Source organism: Myxocyprinus asiaticus, chromosome 21 (assembly GCF_019703515.2).
Source record: "Myxocyprinus asiaticus isolate MX2 ecotype Aquarium Trade chromosome 21, UBuf_Myxa_2, whole genome shotgun sequence".
Taxonomy (NCBI): domain Eukaryota; kingdom Metazoa; phylum Chordata; class Actinopteri; order Cypriniformes; family Catostomidae; genus Myxocyprinus; species Myxocyprinus asiaticus.
Window position 1 is genome coordinate 35737594 of NC_059364.1, and position 16018 is coordinate 35753611.

The following is a 16018-nucleotide window of genomic DNA, read 5'->3' on the forward strand; positions in this document are numbered from 1 at the left end:
ACGTGCCTGGGCTGTAATCACGTTGAGGCAGCGTTCGTGGATGGTTCATGTTCTCATTGCGAGAACATGACCATGGCAACGTTGCGGTCGCGGCTTTACTTCTTCTGGGGAAAGCCACTCCAGCCGCCCCCCATGCCGGGCCTTCTACCTACGGGTACGAGGCCGGGTCGGTTGACGCTGGAGGCAATTTGGGGGCTCCAGCGGTAACGGATCCACCGGGTAATCCCCCGCGGACCGCCCATTCTCCAGCACGCTCGTTTGCACCGGTCCAGTTCTGGGATGAGACAGGCAGCTCACGAGATGGATGGGGTTTCGATAGCAGCATCAGAGAGCGCATTGGTGATGTCGGACGCCGAGGACTCGACTGGGCTGCCACCTTCGGGTGTGCCCGCCCAGTCTGAAGCCGACGCGGAGCTGACCGCCATGCTTGCCCGGGCTGCCGCGAGTGTCGGGCTGGAGTGGAACCCTCCACCCATCACTGAGCCTTCGCGGCTTGATGATTGGTTCCTGGGTTCGGGGTGCCGAGTTGTTTTGTGTTCGCCGCGATTGTCCCCTTAGTGCCCCTCGCCCGGAGTTTGGACGTGTGGCTAGTGCTCTCCAACCCGTTGCGGTGGTTGGCCAGGACCATCCGATTCGGCTATGAGATTCAGTTCGGCAGGCGCCCGCCCCGGTTTAACGCCGTCCGCTTCACCTCGGTGAAGGGCGAGAATGCCGTCGCCCTGCACGCGGAGATTGCAGTCCTTCGGCAGGAGGACGTGATAGAGCCTCCAGCCAAGATGAGGAAAGGGTTTTACAGACCTTACTTCATAGTGCCAAAGAAAGGAGGTTGTTTGCGGCCAATCTTGGACCTGCAAGTGCTGAACCGGGCCTTGCACAGACTCACATTCAAGATGCTGACGCTGAAACACATCTTAGCATGCATCCGGCATCAAGATTGGTTTGTGGCAGTAGACCTGAAGGACGCGTACTTCCACGTCTCGGTTCTACCTCGACACAAACCCTTCCTACGGTTTGCTTTTGAGGGCCGGGCCTATCAGTACAAGGTCCTCCCCTTCGGCTTGTCCCTGTTGCCTCGCGTCTTGGAGGCAGCCCTTGCCCCGCTAAGGGAAGTGGGCGTTCGCATCCTCATCTACCTCGACGACTGGCTGATTCTAGCTCACTCTCGAGACCAGTTGTGTGCGCACAGGGACCTGGTGCTCAGGCTTCTCAGCCGTTTGGGGCTTCGGGTCAACTGGGAAAAGAGCAAGCTCTCCCCGATTCAGAGCATCTCTTTTCTCGGCATGGCATTAGACTCAGTCTCAATGATAGCACGCAGTCGGTGCTGAACTGCCTGAAGTCATTCAAGCGGAGAACAGCAGTTCAACTGAAACACTTTCAGAGGCTCCTGGGGCATATGGCATATGGTACACAAGTGGTGTGTACCTCGGCGGCGGTCACACCACTTGGGTTGATGCATATGAGACTGCTTCAGCACTGGCTTCAGACCTGAGTCCCGAGATGGGCATGGCGCCACGGCACACATCACGTGGCCATCACGCCGATCTGCCACCACTTGTTCAGCCCTTGGACAGACCTTGCATTTCTGCGGGCAGGGGTTCCCCTACAGCAAGTGTTCAGGCACATCGTGGTCACAACAGATGCCTCCAAGCTAGGCTGGGGCACCGTGTGCAATGGGCATGCAGCCGCCGGTTCCTGGACAGGACCGCGACTGTGTTGGCACATCAAATGCCTCGAGTTGCTGGCAGTACTGCTCACCCTGCGGAGGCTTTTACCATTGATCCAGGGCAAGCACGTGTTAGTCCGGATGGACAACACAGCGACGGTAGCATATGTAAACCGCCAAGGCGGCTTACGCTCATGTCGCAACTCGCCCGCTGTCTCCTCCTCTGGAGTCAGCAGCGACTGAGGTCCCTGCAGGCCACTCACATCCCGGGCAACCTCAGTGCCACAGCGGACGCACTGTCACGGCAGGTGATGCTCAGGGGAGAGTGGAGACTCCACCCCCAGGTGGTCCAGCTGATTTGGAGTCGATTCAGCAAAGCACAGATAGACCTGTTTGCTTCCCGGGAATCCTCCCACTGCCTGCTCTGGTATTCCCTGACGGGGGCTCCCCTCGGGACAGACACGTTGGCACACAGCTGGACCCGAGGGCTGCTTGTATGTGTTCCCCCCAGTGAGCCTACTTGCACAGACCTTGTGCAAGGTCAGGGAGGACAAGGAAAAGGTTATCCTCGTGGTGCCGTACTGGCCTGCCCAGACCTGGTTCTCGGACCTCACGCTCCTCGCGACAGCCCCTCCCTGGCGAATTCCCCTGAGGAAGGACCTTCTTTCTCAGGGATGGGGCACCATCTTGCACCCACGCCCAGACCTCTGGAACCTCCATGTCTGGCCCTTGGATGGGACGCGGAAGACCTAAGTGGTCTACCACCGGTGGTGGTGGACACGATCACTCAGGCCAGGGCTCCCTCTACGAGGCAGCTATACGCCTTGAAGTGGCATTTGTTCGTGAATTGGTGTTCTTCCAGAGACAAAGACCCCCAGAGATGCGCAGTCGGGTCAGTGCTTTCCTTCCTGCAGGAGAGGCTGGAGGGGTGGCTGTCCCCCTCCACCTTGAAGGTGTATGTGGCCGCCATAGCGGCACACCACGATGCAGTGGAGGGTAAGTCCCTAGGGAAGCACGACCTGATCATCAGGTTCCCGAGAGGTGCCAGGAGGCTGAATCCTCCTAGGCCGCACCTCGTCCCCTCATGGGATCTCTCCATGGTCCTTCTGGGCCTTGGGAGAGCCCCGTTTGAGCCTCTAGAGTCAGACGAGCTGAAAGCCCTCTCCTTGAAGACGGCCCTCCTGACCGCGCTCACCTCCATCAAGAGGGTTGGGAACCTGCAGGCGTACTCTGTCAGCGACACCTGACTGGAGTTCGGTCTGGAGGACTCTCACGTGGTCCTGAAACCCCGACCAGGCTATGTGCCCAAGGTTCCCACGACCCCTTTTAGGGATCAGGTGGTGAGCCTGCAAAGGCTGCTCCGGATGGAGGCGGACCCAGCCTTATTGTTGCTGTGTCCGGTGTGTGCTTTGCGCACCTACTTGGATCACACGCAGAGCTTTAGACACTCTGAGGTAAATACGTGCACTCTTTTCTCCCATGCGAGTTCATGAGTCAATGAACCCTGGATGTCATTCCTCCCTAGCCCTGTGGCTGGCGAATTTGGCAGAGGAATTCCTAGCCAGACCCAGTACGTGTGCTAGTGTCCCTTGTGCTGAGGTAGGTGCTCCACAGGCCCTGGTTACATCCGGTAGCCCCCTGTGATGTATTTTCCGCGGTACGGTCTCCCTATCGGTCGACCCGCGTCTCCCTTGGGCAGAGCCCTCTATACCTCCGGTCGGTGTGTTTGTAGAGCTGCTCCCCTTTGGGCAGGACCTACCACTGTGTCTCTTCCGTGTGTGGCTGGTGAGCCCACATGACATATTTGCCACATGTTAACCTCCCTTTCGGGCAGGATGTGGTCTCCGCAGTGCCTTTCCCCCTGAAAGAATAGGAAGGGAAAATAACTCCTTCCCCACCGCGAATAATAGCGTTAGATGGCCCCAGCTGGATCTAAATACTCTGTGAAGAGAAAAAACATAGAGAGAAAAGGCCTGCTCCCATACTAGTTACGTCTCTTCCTCCCCCCAGTGATGTGGGGAACTACATGACGTCATGACGGTGCACCTGCTATTACACACGCAGCAGCTTGCTTGCACCTGCATCGGCAGTCCACGTAACACAGTTCAGCTAGTTGTGGCATTATGTATAGGGATCCCTAGTTTCACTACATCAACACAATGTCGAGTGAGTGACAGATAGGGAATGTCTTGGTTACTGTTGTAACCTCCATTCCCTGATGGAGGGAACGAGACGTTGTGTCCCTCTTGCCACAACGATGTACTACCCGCTGAAATGGCCGGGACCCTGTCTCGGCTCCTCAGCACAAAACCTGAATGAGTGGTTTTTATACCTGTATGTCCGGGGGAGTGGCATGCAAATTCCACTCGCCAATTCTCACTGGCCTTTTCTCAAAGATCAGAGGTGTTCGGGGCTCCCAAGGGCAACCCCTAGTGTCACTACATCGACACAACGTCTCGTTCCCTCCATCAGGGAGCGGAGGTTACGACAGTAACCAAGACGTTTGAATTAATTGAAAAAAAATTAATAATCATCCAACTCTAGGTCCCGTTACATCTGGCATAAATCAAACACAGAATTCCACAAAAAGAACATCATACCTAAGGTCAAGCATGATGGTGGTAGTGTGATGGTGTGGGGATGCTTTGCTGCTTCAGGGCCAGGGCAACTTGCAATAATTGAGGGAAACATGAATTCTGCTCTATACCAGAAAATCCTAAAGGAGATCATCCGGTCATCAGTCCATGAGTTGAAGCTCAAGAACAACTGGATTATGCAGCAGACAATGGTCCAAAGCATAGGAGTAAGTCCACATCTGAATGGCTCGAAAGAAGCAAAATTAAAGTTTTGGAGTGGCCTAGTCAAAGTCCTAACTTGAACCCGATTGAGATGCTGTGGCAGGACCTTAAACGGGCAGTTCATGCTCGAAAACCCTCCAATGTGTATATATATATATATATATATATATATATATATATATATATATATATATATATATATATATATAAAAAAAAAGCTCTTGCACTTTTTCACTTACACACCCACAGGACTTGGAAGAAAAGTATGGTCTGACATTCGAAAATGAAAATACAATTTGTGCACAAACACCCACAGTTAGCACAAACACTCCCTCCCATGGCCACTTGCGCTTTTCACTGGCATGAAAATTCCACTTAGAATTAATGCTCTCATTAAAATTGGATAAGATGTAGCACATGGTTATAGCATGTAGCACTGCTCTTTGTGCGCTTACGAAAAATAGAGCCCAGTTTTTGATCTTTAAAAAACTTGTGTCCATTTTCCCAAGTATTTGTACAGCTTTTTATTTAGCTCATTAAAATAAATGATATATTATCAAAACATTTAACGGACAACTAGCCATGGATTGTCCCTTACATATGACACAAGTAAGAGTGCTGTTGTTCTGAATATTAGCATGGCTGTTATTAGACCGTACTGTAGGTATTCACAGTCATGCTGTAATTCAGCAGAATAGCACGATTGTGAGTGTAATATTGGTTTTATACTACAGTTTCAGACACAATTACTCTAAAAAATATTGAGTTACTAAGGTTTCCACAAATAAAGGCCACCAATGAGAATAGCTCCAAAAGAAGCCAAAGCATTGCATTTCACTAAGCAACATGGACTAAATAAAACACAAAATAACTATGCTCCCTGCTCCACTTCCACTCGCAAAATAAAAAACAGACACTCTGATTTTCAAAAAACACTCACACCTTGTCCTAACCAGACGCGTCACGATAAGATTCCAGCTGCAAGCAATCTGTGTGTCCACACCAGGCGTGACATGACACCGCGATATTAATACACTAAAATGAGGATAATTAAGAATAAAATGTAGGGAAAATGTGCAATTACAACAGAACAGTCTGTTTATTGAACACAACTCATTTTCTCACTGAAGCTCCATTTAGGCATTCGCTTTCTACAGCAAACCCCCGAGGGGATAAATACACAGTCACACACATACACAGTGCAAAGTTACTTTATGAATCGCATCCTTATTCAGTCTGTTACGATTGCTTATGTTCACGCGGTACTCCTGTTGTTATTTTGCCGATCTCCACGTAACAGGGAAGCGGAGAGAAAGTTGTAATGAGCCGGGATGTCTCCCCTCTGCCATTCTGAATCTGAACCAGTGTGTGTGAGACAGCGCCGGCTGAAGAGAACGAGACTTTAAGCACAATATTCGGTAGGTGTGTGACACCCTCGGCCAAAATCAAGTTGTTGTGAACCGGCTAGTGAGATGACGACTTTAATATACTCCAATAAGAATAATTTTAGACCCATTTGGTGACTGTGCTGTGCTGGCGATGTCGCAGGAATAGAAACCATTTCAAAAATAGAAGCCCTGTTGCTCATCGTGTGTCGTGGCTGGTTAGGAAAAAAATATGATTAACATGTAATAGATACCTTTTATTGTGTGTTGTGGCATCATGTCTGGTTAGGAAACAATGTCACATTCCTGGTCTGGAATGCAGTGAACACAGACAAGCGGAGTGATACAAACAGCTGTCCCAGTACTGTTATACAAAATATAAGCACTCTTGTAATGCTGCTTAGCCAATCAGATTCTAACAGTTGTATAACCCTGATTGCACCACTGGACATTTTGGTGTTCAATTTTTTGTTTCATTATGGAGTCACTGGACCACTGACTCTCTTGGAAGGTGGAGACAAGAGTAAGGTTTAGCCAAGCCTTTGTAGTGTCTCCAACCTTAGACGGGGCTTGAAAGCCTGGATTACCATAACACACTCGGAAGGGGATGGAGTGGCTCAAGAGAACACAAAGGGTGGGCCATCTGTATGCACGGATAGGTATCATTACTGTTTTAATTAAACACGCTCTTGATGCTAGTCTACAAATCTACTGCGCTAATTCATTCATAAGTTCCATTTTAGGTCAATGGAGAGACCTTGCTGTTTCAGATGTGATAATGAGAAACAGCCATAGTATATAGCATTGAGGGACACACAACACTCTGAAACAGACATGCAAAATACAGATGTGTCTTCCAATGTAGATTTTCATTCAAAGAATGAATCATTTATACATTGCTATGCTATAGTATGAAGCAACTATACTGTATATTTAAATTGTTCTTATGTTCCAAAAATGTAATATACATTTATTTTATATGTACGTAATATAGACAGCATATGTCTAAATTCTGTCATCATTATATATATATATTTAACAGCTTGTTTTTTAAAGTGGAGATTTTCATTGAAAAATAACTTTCACTTTTGGTTGTTTCTTACCAAAACTATCATCGTATGCCTTTAAAATTATTGATATTGATGTTGAGTAATAATAATAATAATAATAATAATAATTCCTTACATTATATTTAGTGCTTTTCTAGGCACTCAAAGTGCTTTACATAGTATAGGGGGAATCTCCTCAACCACTACCAGCTTTCAGTAAATAATGACAGAGAATTGGATATGGTACAGTTCCTTAGAGGTATATGAATTGTTCATGAATCATAAAGAATATTATTGTTTTACTTGACTGTGGTTGCGATTTACGATGTCTGCTCTCAAGGGAGCACCATAAAGGTGATATTTGGATGATCTTTATTCAACAGTGTATTGAAGGCAATCTGAAGTGTTCTAACAGGAAAATCATGCATTATTCACCACCTCCACTTCAGTCAGCACTGATGGATCATCGCTCGAAGAAAACTGAATTGTGTCGTATAAAAGGAGATTTCAGAATAAACTCAGTTGGATAAACCACACAAACACTTACCACCTTATTTTAGCAAACTGTTTATATAAACAGTGTCTTGTGAATAGTAACGATTTAAACTAGTGTTTACACTAGTAACGACTTTTGGACCACATTGTTTATCCCCATCAAGTTTTTGCATTCTCTAAACTCTTTTGCTACCTCTGCCTCCAGCACTAAGAAACTGATCAATGAAGCCATCATGAACAATGACTTTCTGAAGAAGCTGGAGCCTCAGCACACTCGAGAGATGGTGGACTGCATGTACGAGAAGATTTACGCTGCTGAGCAGCTGGTTATTAAGGAGGGAGAGCCAGGGAACTATCTTTACGTGCTTGCAGGTACAATCCAATTGTTCTTTTCACCTGCTCTTCATACTTTCATGCTTTTACAGTGGTGCAAGGCAGCACTGTACTGAAATGTTGTTTTCCCTCTCCACAATTTTCTGCAATTAATCCAGCTCCAATCGTTTAATAAACTTTAATACCATTCAAACTTAAATGACATTTTTGGGATAAAGAGTTTATTGTATTATAAAAACAGTGTAACTTTAAAATGTTCCTCCCCAAAAAGACCATTTATTCAAACTAAGATACTAAAATAACTGGTTCTGAACTTGTTCTGAACACCCATATTTACACATCAACATCGGCTATTTGGTTTTCAAAAACTCGGCCCATGGATTGTTTTATGAACCTGTTACTAATGCTGGCTTTGCAAAGAGGCTGTTATTTAAAGATGAGGCAGGCAAAGGTGCACCACTTACAAGTGCACCAAAGTACTGTATCTTATTTCACATGTGAAGAAGGTGTTTAGATAGAAGAGTTTAGGCACGGCAGCAAAAAAAATTACTGAAGTGTCAGAGAGAGTGTGGAAAGGGTCATAAAAAGCTACATTTAATATAAACTGATTCTGCTGCTGTTCTGTTTAGAGGGTTTATTAGAGGTCATACAGAATGGCAAGCTGCTGGGTCAGATGCGTCCTGGGACGGCCTTTGGAGAGTTGGCCATTCTCTATAACTGCAAAAGGACTGCCACAGTTAAAGGTGTGTGTGTTTGTGTGTGTACCTGTGCTGGTGTATTCTGTTATTTAAGGGATACTTAGTCTTACCACAGTTGGATTTAACCTTGTGCGACCCCACGTCCACATCCGTGGATGTTGTATTCTGGCTTCGCTATACTCAAAGCACTCAATTCATTTAAACCAACTGATCTCAGTTCAGAAGACTCTGTGCTGTCAGTAAAGGGTTAAAATTTTGATGTATGTATTCATGTAACAAAACAACATGGTGCCAACCACAGCAGAGTTTGACTTTGCGAGAAATGCCAACAAAACTACATCTGGTAAGAAACTTTATTACGTTTTTACATGGAAACCTGTTTGAGACAAAAGATTAGAGTCTATAGTTTCATTTGATATGCTATTTAAAAAATGTGAGCAATTTATCGTGAAACGCCACGCTGCTAAACACAATGTACACTAATGTGTACTTTACAAAATTTTTACCTTAGAAATCTATATTTACTGTGCATTTTCACATTCAATGGGTCAAAAGCTGAGAAATGTTGCTTTCAGAGGCTTTATATGGAGTTAGGGTGAAATTAAGTAGCATTTCGAACTATTCTGAGACCAGTGCAGACTGACAGCACATTGGAGGTTAAGTCATTCACTAAATAGGGAGCAAGAGAGCATCCTGTAGCTCTCTATGCAGCTAAGAGCATGAAATCCAAACTTGCTATTTAAAGTTCAGTTTCAGGCTGCAGATGATGTTTGAACCACTCAACATGTTTGGCAGACAGGGTTATGAGGGTTACTTTTGAAATGTATTCCACTACAGATTACAGAATACATGCTGTAAAATTTAATTTGTAACGTATTCCGTTAGATTACTCAAGGTCAGTAACGTATTCTAAATACTTTGGATTACTTCTTCAGCACTGGTAGATTTTTTCACTTGTTTTGTCTATAAAAACTCTGCCAGTACAGTAAGACAAAATACACATGTTAAAAATACATTCTCTGAAAAACCTAAATATCTTATGCAGTGTTGTTTCTAAAACCAGATAAATCTAATTAATCTTGTTTTAAGGATTTTTAGATATTTTTACAGGAAAACAATAAAAAAAAATTATTATCATGAATATGATTTTTGCCCTAATATCAAAGGTCTTACTAGAAAAAATAAATTATGACCTAAAAAATATGATCATGCCTGGTAACATGTGCATGTAAAATGGATAGAAATAGCATTTTAGCTTAGTGTAAAGCTGACCATTTACACAAGGTTTATTTCTATTTCTTGTGCTCCAAACTTACTTCAAACTTACTTCTCTGTCTGCTCGTATGAATGTAACACATCATAAGAAAGTGTTTCACTGCTGTTCAAATGCACTTTGGATCGCATCATTTATATGTATAAATGTTTTCCATCTGAAAGGATGAAATATTAAATTAAATAAATGACAATAAAATGCAAAGTAATCTCTTCAGTAATCAAAATACTTTTGGAATGTAACTGTATTGTAATTACCAATGATTTAAATTGTAACTGTAGTGGAATACAGTTACTTATATTTTGTATTTTAAATATGTAATCCCGTTACATGTATTCCATTACTCCCCAACCCTGTTGGTAGACATGGGACAATGATAATCAGTACATAGATTCCGAATTTATGATTTATAATTTTATTTTAACATGATTGGCAGTGATTGGATGATGGTGGCCATTACATTGAATCAGAATTATTTATGCTAACTTCTGATGTAATGTCTGTAACGTCTCAAAAACACGAATAACCAACACTCCTGGAAACATAATAAACAATTTGTTAAAAAAAATCAGACTTTCTATAGCTTGGTATTATTTACATTTTCACAACTTGGTCCTGCTGTCCACATATGTTGCCGATCATATTTTAGGAAAACTATTTGCTATATATTTTACATGTTTATTAGATGCTACTGGTTACAAATCAAAAAGGGAAATGGAAAATGCACACAGCAGTCATGCTCGGGTCTAAGGAGGTTATGAATACATTAGATGCAGTATGTTTAAGCTTAGTTTAAGACTACTTTTTGTTTTTTGATGAGAAGTTTGTAATAAAGTTGTTTGCATATACAGTATGTGATCATACATTTGCATTTATAAGCCATTTAAAATATGCGCCATATGTAGACTGTTCATGTGTGTGGCACAGGTTTGCGTAATATTGAGTGACAAGCTTTCATAGTCAGTGATAATGATCGAGACAGAATTATCCTTTAAATACTTTCTCATGACTTATCATTGAAATTATTTTTCTTGCTACCTAAAACTAATAAAAAATTATTTAGCAATTTTTTTTTCCTTTTTACTTTATAGTAAAAGCATCAGATTTGAATGCTGTCTAAATATTGAGTTATATTCAGGCCCATACAGAATCTACTTCTGCAGAAGTAGAATGCCTGTCATTCATAAAGTTTGAAAGATTTCCACCCCTTGCATGTTAATTTATTTGTCTAATTGTATTATGTTTTCAGGTACCAATAAGGCTGTAGCTTTCACAGCTCCTTACAGTATTACACATTTTACCATGTTTAAATCCATTCCACAGAATTCTGCAGATTTCCCCCCAAAATCAGCACTGAAAAGGTGGGAAAAGTGTGCAGACATTGACTGGGCCTGGTTATGTCCATTGTAACCCTTTTTTTTATTTTTTATTATTGACCCACTTGTAGTGTAGATATTGGATAAGTGTCACAGGCGTAGATTTGTAAAGTTAAACTGATGGTGATTGTGTTTCATTAGCGGTGACTCAGTCCCACATCTGGGCTCTTGACCGGCAGACATTTCAGACTATCATGATGAGATCCACTCGGGCCAGACAAGAGGAGTACTTCAGCTTCCTGCGCAGGTTCATTCATGTCACTAACATCTGTGCATGTTTATCAGTTGCCAGCTTTACACACAAGCACAAATACACACTTCTCTGCTTGGTTGCTTCTATGCATCTCCTGCTGTAAACAGTGGTTAGATTAATGTGACATTAGCCAAAAAATGCATCATAAATTGATGTTGTGGATTGCCTGAACTAAACAAAACATTTTGAGTATCTGGAAAAACTGGAACAAAATTTGCCAATTTGCTAATGTGTTGCTGTGATTTTATCTTTTCTGTTAGTATAATTTTTACGGATCTTATTCAACATTGTTACATTTTTCTTTAGTGTGTCATTGTTGAAAGACCTGCCAGAGGAAAAACTTGCCAAAATTGTTGACTGTCTTGAAGTTGTAAGTTTTCAGTTTTTATTTTGGCTTTAATAGTTTTGTCATTTTTCAGTAATGCATTTTTTTATTTTCTGAAATGAGGTATAACCAGATTATATTCATGTTTCAATCTCTTTATAGGATTATTTTGACAAAGGGGAGTACATTATTCGTGAGGGGGAGGAAGGAAACACTTTCTTTATCATAGCTAAAGGCGAGGTAAGCATTACTAAGCCAACATTTAGTTTTGTCATCTCTGGTGAGTTTTATTGCTCTTATGATCCTTGTGCTGTAACTTAGTTTAGTATAGGATGGTGAATAGTACTGTAGTTGTGCTGTCATGCAGTCTTGCTTTTAACCCTCCTATGGTATTGAAAAATAGCACCTCCCTTTGGTAATTGCGGTCATTTTTGACCAGAAGGGTCAGATGTGTAACCCTTTTTTTATGATGATGATAATTATACCATTTCTTCTTCCCTGAAGTAAGAACAATATACTAATGCATTTCTTTTGGGATTTTATGCTATTTTGATTTTATTTACATTTTACCATTAATCTGCATATACAAATAAGCAATTTTTTGAGAAACCTACACTTCTTTAAGTTGAAACATGAAGAAAATATCAGAATGTGACATAAATTGGAGGCAGATTTTTAGATAGTTTGATGTCTTATTTTAACCTTTTTTTATTTTTTATTACAAGATATACATTTGGATATATATTTAGACATTATCAAACTATTATTTGTTAAAGTATACATTTTAAAATTGATTTGAAGTGTCAGTTTTTGCAGTTAATGTCATTATGCTTGCAATCAAATCTGACCTTGGTGTTACAAAGAGAAGACACGGAATAAGCATTTTTCTACAAATAATTTATTTCAAACATAAAAATTTAAAACTCAAAGTAAATGCATAATAATATCAAGAAAATGAACATTCTGAAAATTCAAGTAGCATATAAAACAGAAGAATCAGAGTAAACATTTTGCAATTTCAAACTTTATATAGTAAAAATTTAATTTGTAAACGTGTGTGTGTGTGTGTGTGTGTGTGTGTGTTAGGGCTGAAACAATTAGTCTACGTTATCAACAATGTTGGCAAACAAAATTGTGGACAAAAATTTTCATCGTCGAATAGTCGTTTGATCTCATTTAAGGTAACAGGAGATCACATTAAACTCTAATGATGATGCGTGAGAGCAGCACTGCAGCTCGCGCCTGACTGAGGAGACAAAGAATTACACAGCTCACAGTCCAGATGCACTCTAAACTTTCCAAACAGCTTCAGGTGATGTAGATCGCAATGTATGAGCAAATTATACAAAACTGCAAACTAAGAAAAATACTGAAGCACTCTCGTTGTGGAATAAGCAGAGCCGGAGCTGACATTCCACTTATGCTTAAAAACTTGTATGTCAGAGCGTCTTTAAAGGAAACACCTGCCATTATATCTTAAATGCATCCTTTATTAAAGTAAAAATAATAAGGAAGCAGGTCATGTAAATAAGTACAAGCTCCAAAACTGGCATTTCTCTGTGCGGTCAGCGCCTCTTCTATGAGTCGCGTAAAGTCACCCAATCAATCTCACTGCGTGCTTGCTGCAGCTAGATTATTATGTGATTGCGCACAACGTAGTGAATCATAACACATATGTTGCAGTGTGTTTCTTATCAGGAAGAAAATCTGCGATACGCAGCTCTTTTAAAAGAGTTTGTTTTTTGTGAGTTAAAGATGAATCGAAATCAAGTGAACAAAAAGTGAGAGAGGGTAGTCTTCACCCATTATACACTACAACAGAATGTGTTTTTTATTTGTTGTTGTTTCGGCTTATTTTCCAATATAAATATCTAAAACTACTTTATAACAAAATACATTTACTTTAGCAGCTAAACTGCAGAAGAAACAATTGTTATCAGAGAATGTTTAATATAATATTAAATATTTAAAAAAATCTATAAAATACTTTTTAAAAGCAACAAATAAGATATTTAGACTTGTTTTCAGAGAATTTATCTTGAATATAAATATATTTTAACTTTACAGCACTGGCAGAAGTCTGATCAAGTGAAAAAAATACACTTATTTTCAAAATACACTTACAGTATATTCAAGATACATTCTCTGAAAGCAAGTTTAAATATCTTATGTTGCTTCTCAAGTACACAGCTCACAGTTCAGATGCACTCTAAACTTTCCAAACAGCTTCAGGTGATGTAGATCACAAAGTATGAGGGAATTATACAAAAATACCAAATAAGTAAATACAGAAGCACTCTTGTTGTGGAATAAACAGAGCCGGAGCACTTTAAAGGAAACACTCCGGCATTACATCTTAAATGCAATTATATTAAATGTGTTATAACTTTATTAAAGTTCAAATAAAACAGAAGCAGATCATGTAAAAAACTACAAACTCCGAAACTGCCATTTCTCTGTGAGGTCAGCGCCTCTTCTGAGTCGCACGTATGTCCTGACCTAAGGGGGAGAGATTGAAACTGCACCTGGCTGATGCACATTCTGTCGCGGGGACGCTCATCCCTCGAGCACGCACGCTTAATGCAGCTAGATTATAACATGATGGCTCGCGACTTATTGAATCATAATATATGTGTTACTGTGCATTTCTCATCGTGAAGAAAATTGGCAATACACAGCTTTATTAATATGAGAGAGTTTGTTTTTTGTGAGTTAAAGTTGGATTGAAGTCAGAATCAGAATCAGCTTTATTGCCAAGTATGCTTACACATACAAGGAATTTGTCTTGGTGACAGGAGCTTCCAGTGTACAACAATACAAAACAATACAAAAACAGCAGCAAGACATAGATAATAATAAAAAATAAAAAATAGTTATACACATACATACATACACACACAGACACACATACATACATACACACACACATACACATACATAGTATAATCAAATACAAATATGTTATCTGTTATGTACAGTGCAAATACAAATCTGTTATGTACAGTGCAAATGTTTTTTTTTGTTGTTGTTTTTGTTTTTTCAGAGGAATGAAATGGCAGAAGAGGTTGGATGTGTTGGATAAATATAAAAAAGACTAAACTGTGTATTGCACATAGTTATTGCTTAATTCGGCAATTTAACTGTTCATGAGATGGATAGCCTGAGGGAAAAAACTGTTCCTGTGCCTGACGGTTCTGGTGCTCAGAGTTCTGAAGCGTCGGCCAGAAGGCAACAGTTCAAAAAGGTAATGGGCAGGGTGAGTGGGGTCCAGAGTGATTTTTACAGCCTTTTTCCTCACTCTGGAAGTATACAGTTTTTTTGGGGGGGGGGGGTCAGGGGCAACCAATAATCCTCTCAGCAGTCCGAACTGTCCTTTGTAGTCTTCTGATGTCTGATTTCGTAGCTGAACCAAACCAGACAGATATTGAAGTGCAGAGGACAGACTCAGTGACTGCTGAGTAGAACTGTACCAGCAGTGCCTGTGGCAGATTGAATTTCCTCAGCTGGCGAAGGAAGTACAACCTCTGCTGGGCCTTTTTCACAGTGAAGTCAATGTGGGTCTCCCACTTCAGGTCCTGTGAGATGGTAGTGCCCAGGAACCTGAATGACTCCACTGCTGCCACAGTGCTGTTTAGAATGGTGAGGAGGTCAGTGTTGGAGTGTTCCTCCTAAAGTCCACAATCATCTCCACCGTTTTGAGCGTGTTCAGCTCAAGGTTGTTTTGACTGTACCGGACAGCCAGCTGTTCAACCTCCCTTCTGTAAGCAGACTCATCGTCATCTCGGATGGGGCCAATGACAGTGGTGTCGTCTGCAGTCATTGGTGTAGAGGGAGAAGAGTAGTGGGGAGAGCACACATTCCTGGGGGGCACCAGTGCTGATTGTACAGGTGCTGGAAGTTTCCCCTGTCTCACAAGTTACTGCCTGTCCGTCAGAAAGCTGGTAATCCACTGACAGATAGACATGGGAACAGAGAGTTGGTGTAATTTATTCTGGAGTATAGCTGGGATGATGGTGTTGAAAGCCGAACTGAAGTCCACAAAAAGGATCCTTGCATATGTCCCTGGTCTGTCCAGATGTTGCAGGATATGATGCAATCCCATGTTGACTGCATCATCCACAGACCTGTTTGCTCGATAAACAAATTGAAGGGGATCTAGAAAGGGTCCGGTGATGTTCTTCAGGTGGGCCAACACCAGTCTCTCAAATGACTTCATGACCACAGACGTCAGGGCGACAGATCTGTAGTCATTAAGTCCTGTGATTTTTGGTTTCTTTGGGACAGGAATATTGATTGAGCATTTGAAGCAGCATGGGACTTCACACTGCTCCAGTGATCTATTGAAGATCTGTGTGAAGATGGGGGCCAGC

The 16018-nt window shown here is 42.0% G+C and overlaps 1 protein-coding gene across 1 annotated transcript in view; it reads left to right on the forward strand.

Annotated features, from left to right (window-relative positions):
• The window catches only part of LOC127412142 (cGMP-dependent protein kinase 2-like), a 42408-nt gene that overhangs the window by 7075 nt on the left and 19315 nt on the right, over nucleotides 1-16018 (forward strand). The window contains exons 3-7 of the mRNA XM_051648268.1: nucleotides 7596-7762; nucleotides 8353-8466; nucleotides 11212-11317; nucleotides 11630-11693; nucleotides 11811-11888. Of these exons, the coding sequence (XP_051504228.1) occupies nucleotides 7596-7762; nucleotides 8353-8466; nucleotides 11212-11317; nucleotides 11630-11693; nucleotides 11811-11888 (529 nt within the window). The remainder of the gene's footprint in view (nucleotides 1-7595; nucleotides 7763-8352; nucleotides 8467-11211; nucleotides 11318-11629; nucleotides 11694-11810; nucleotides 11889-16018) is intronic.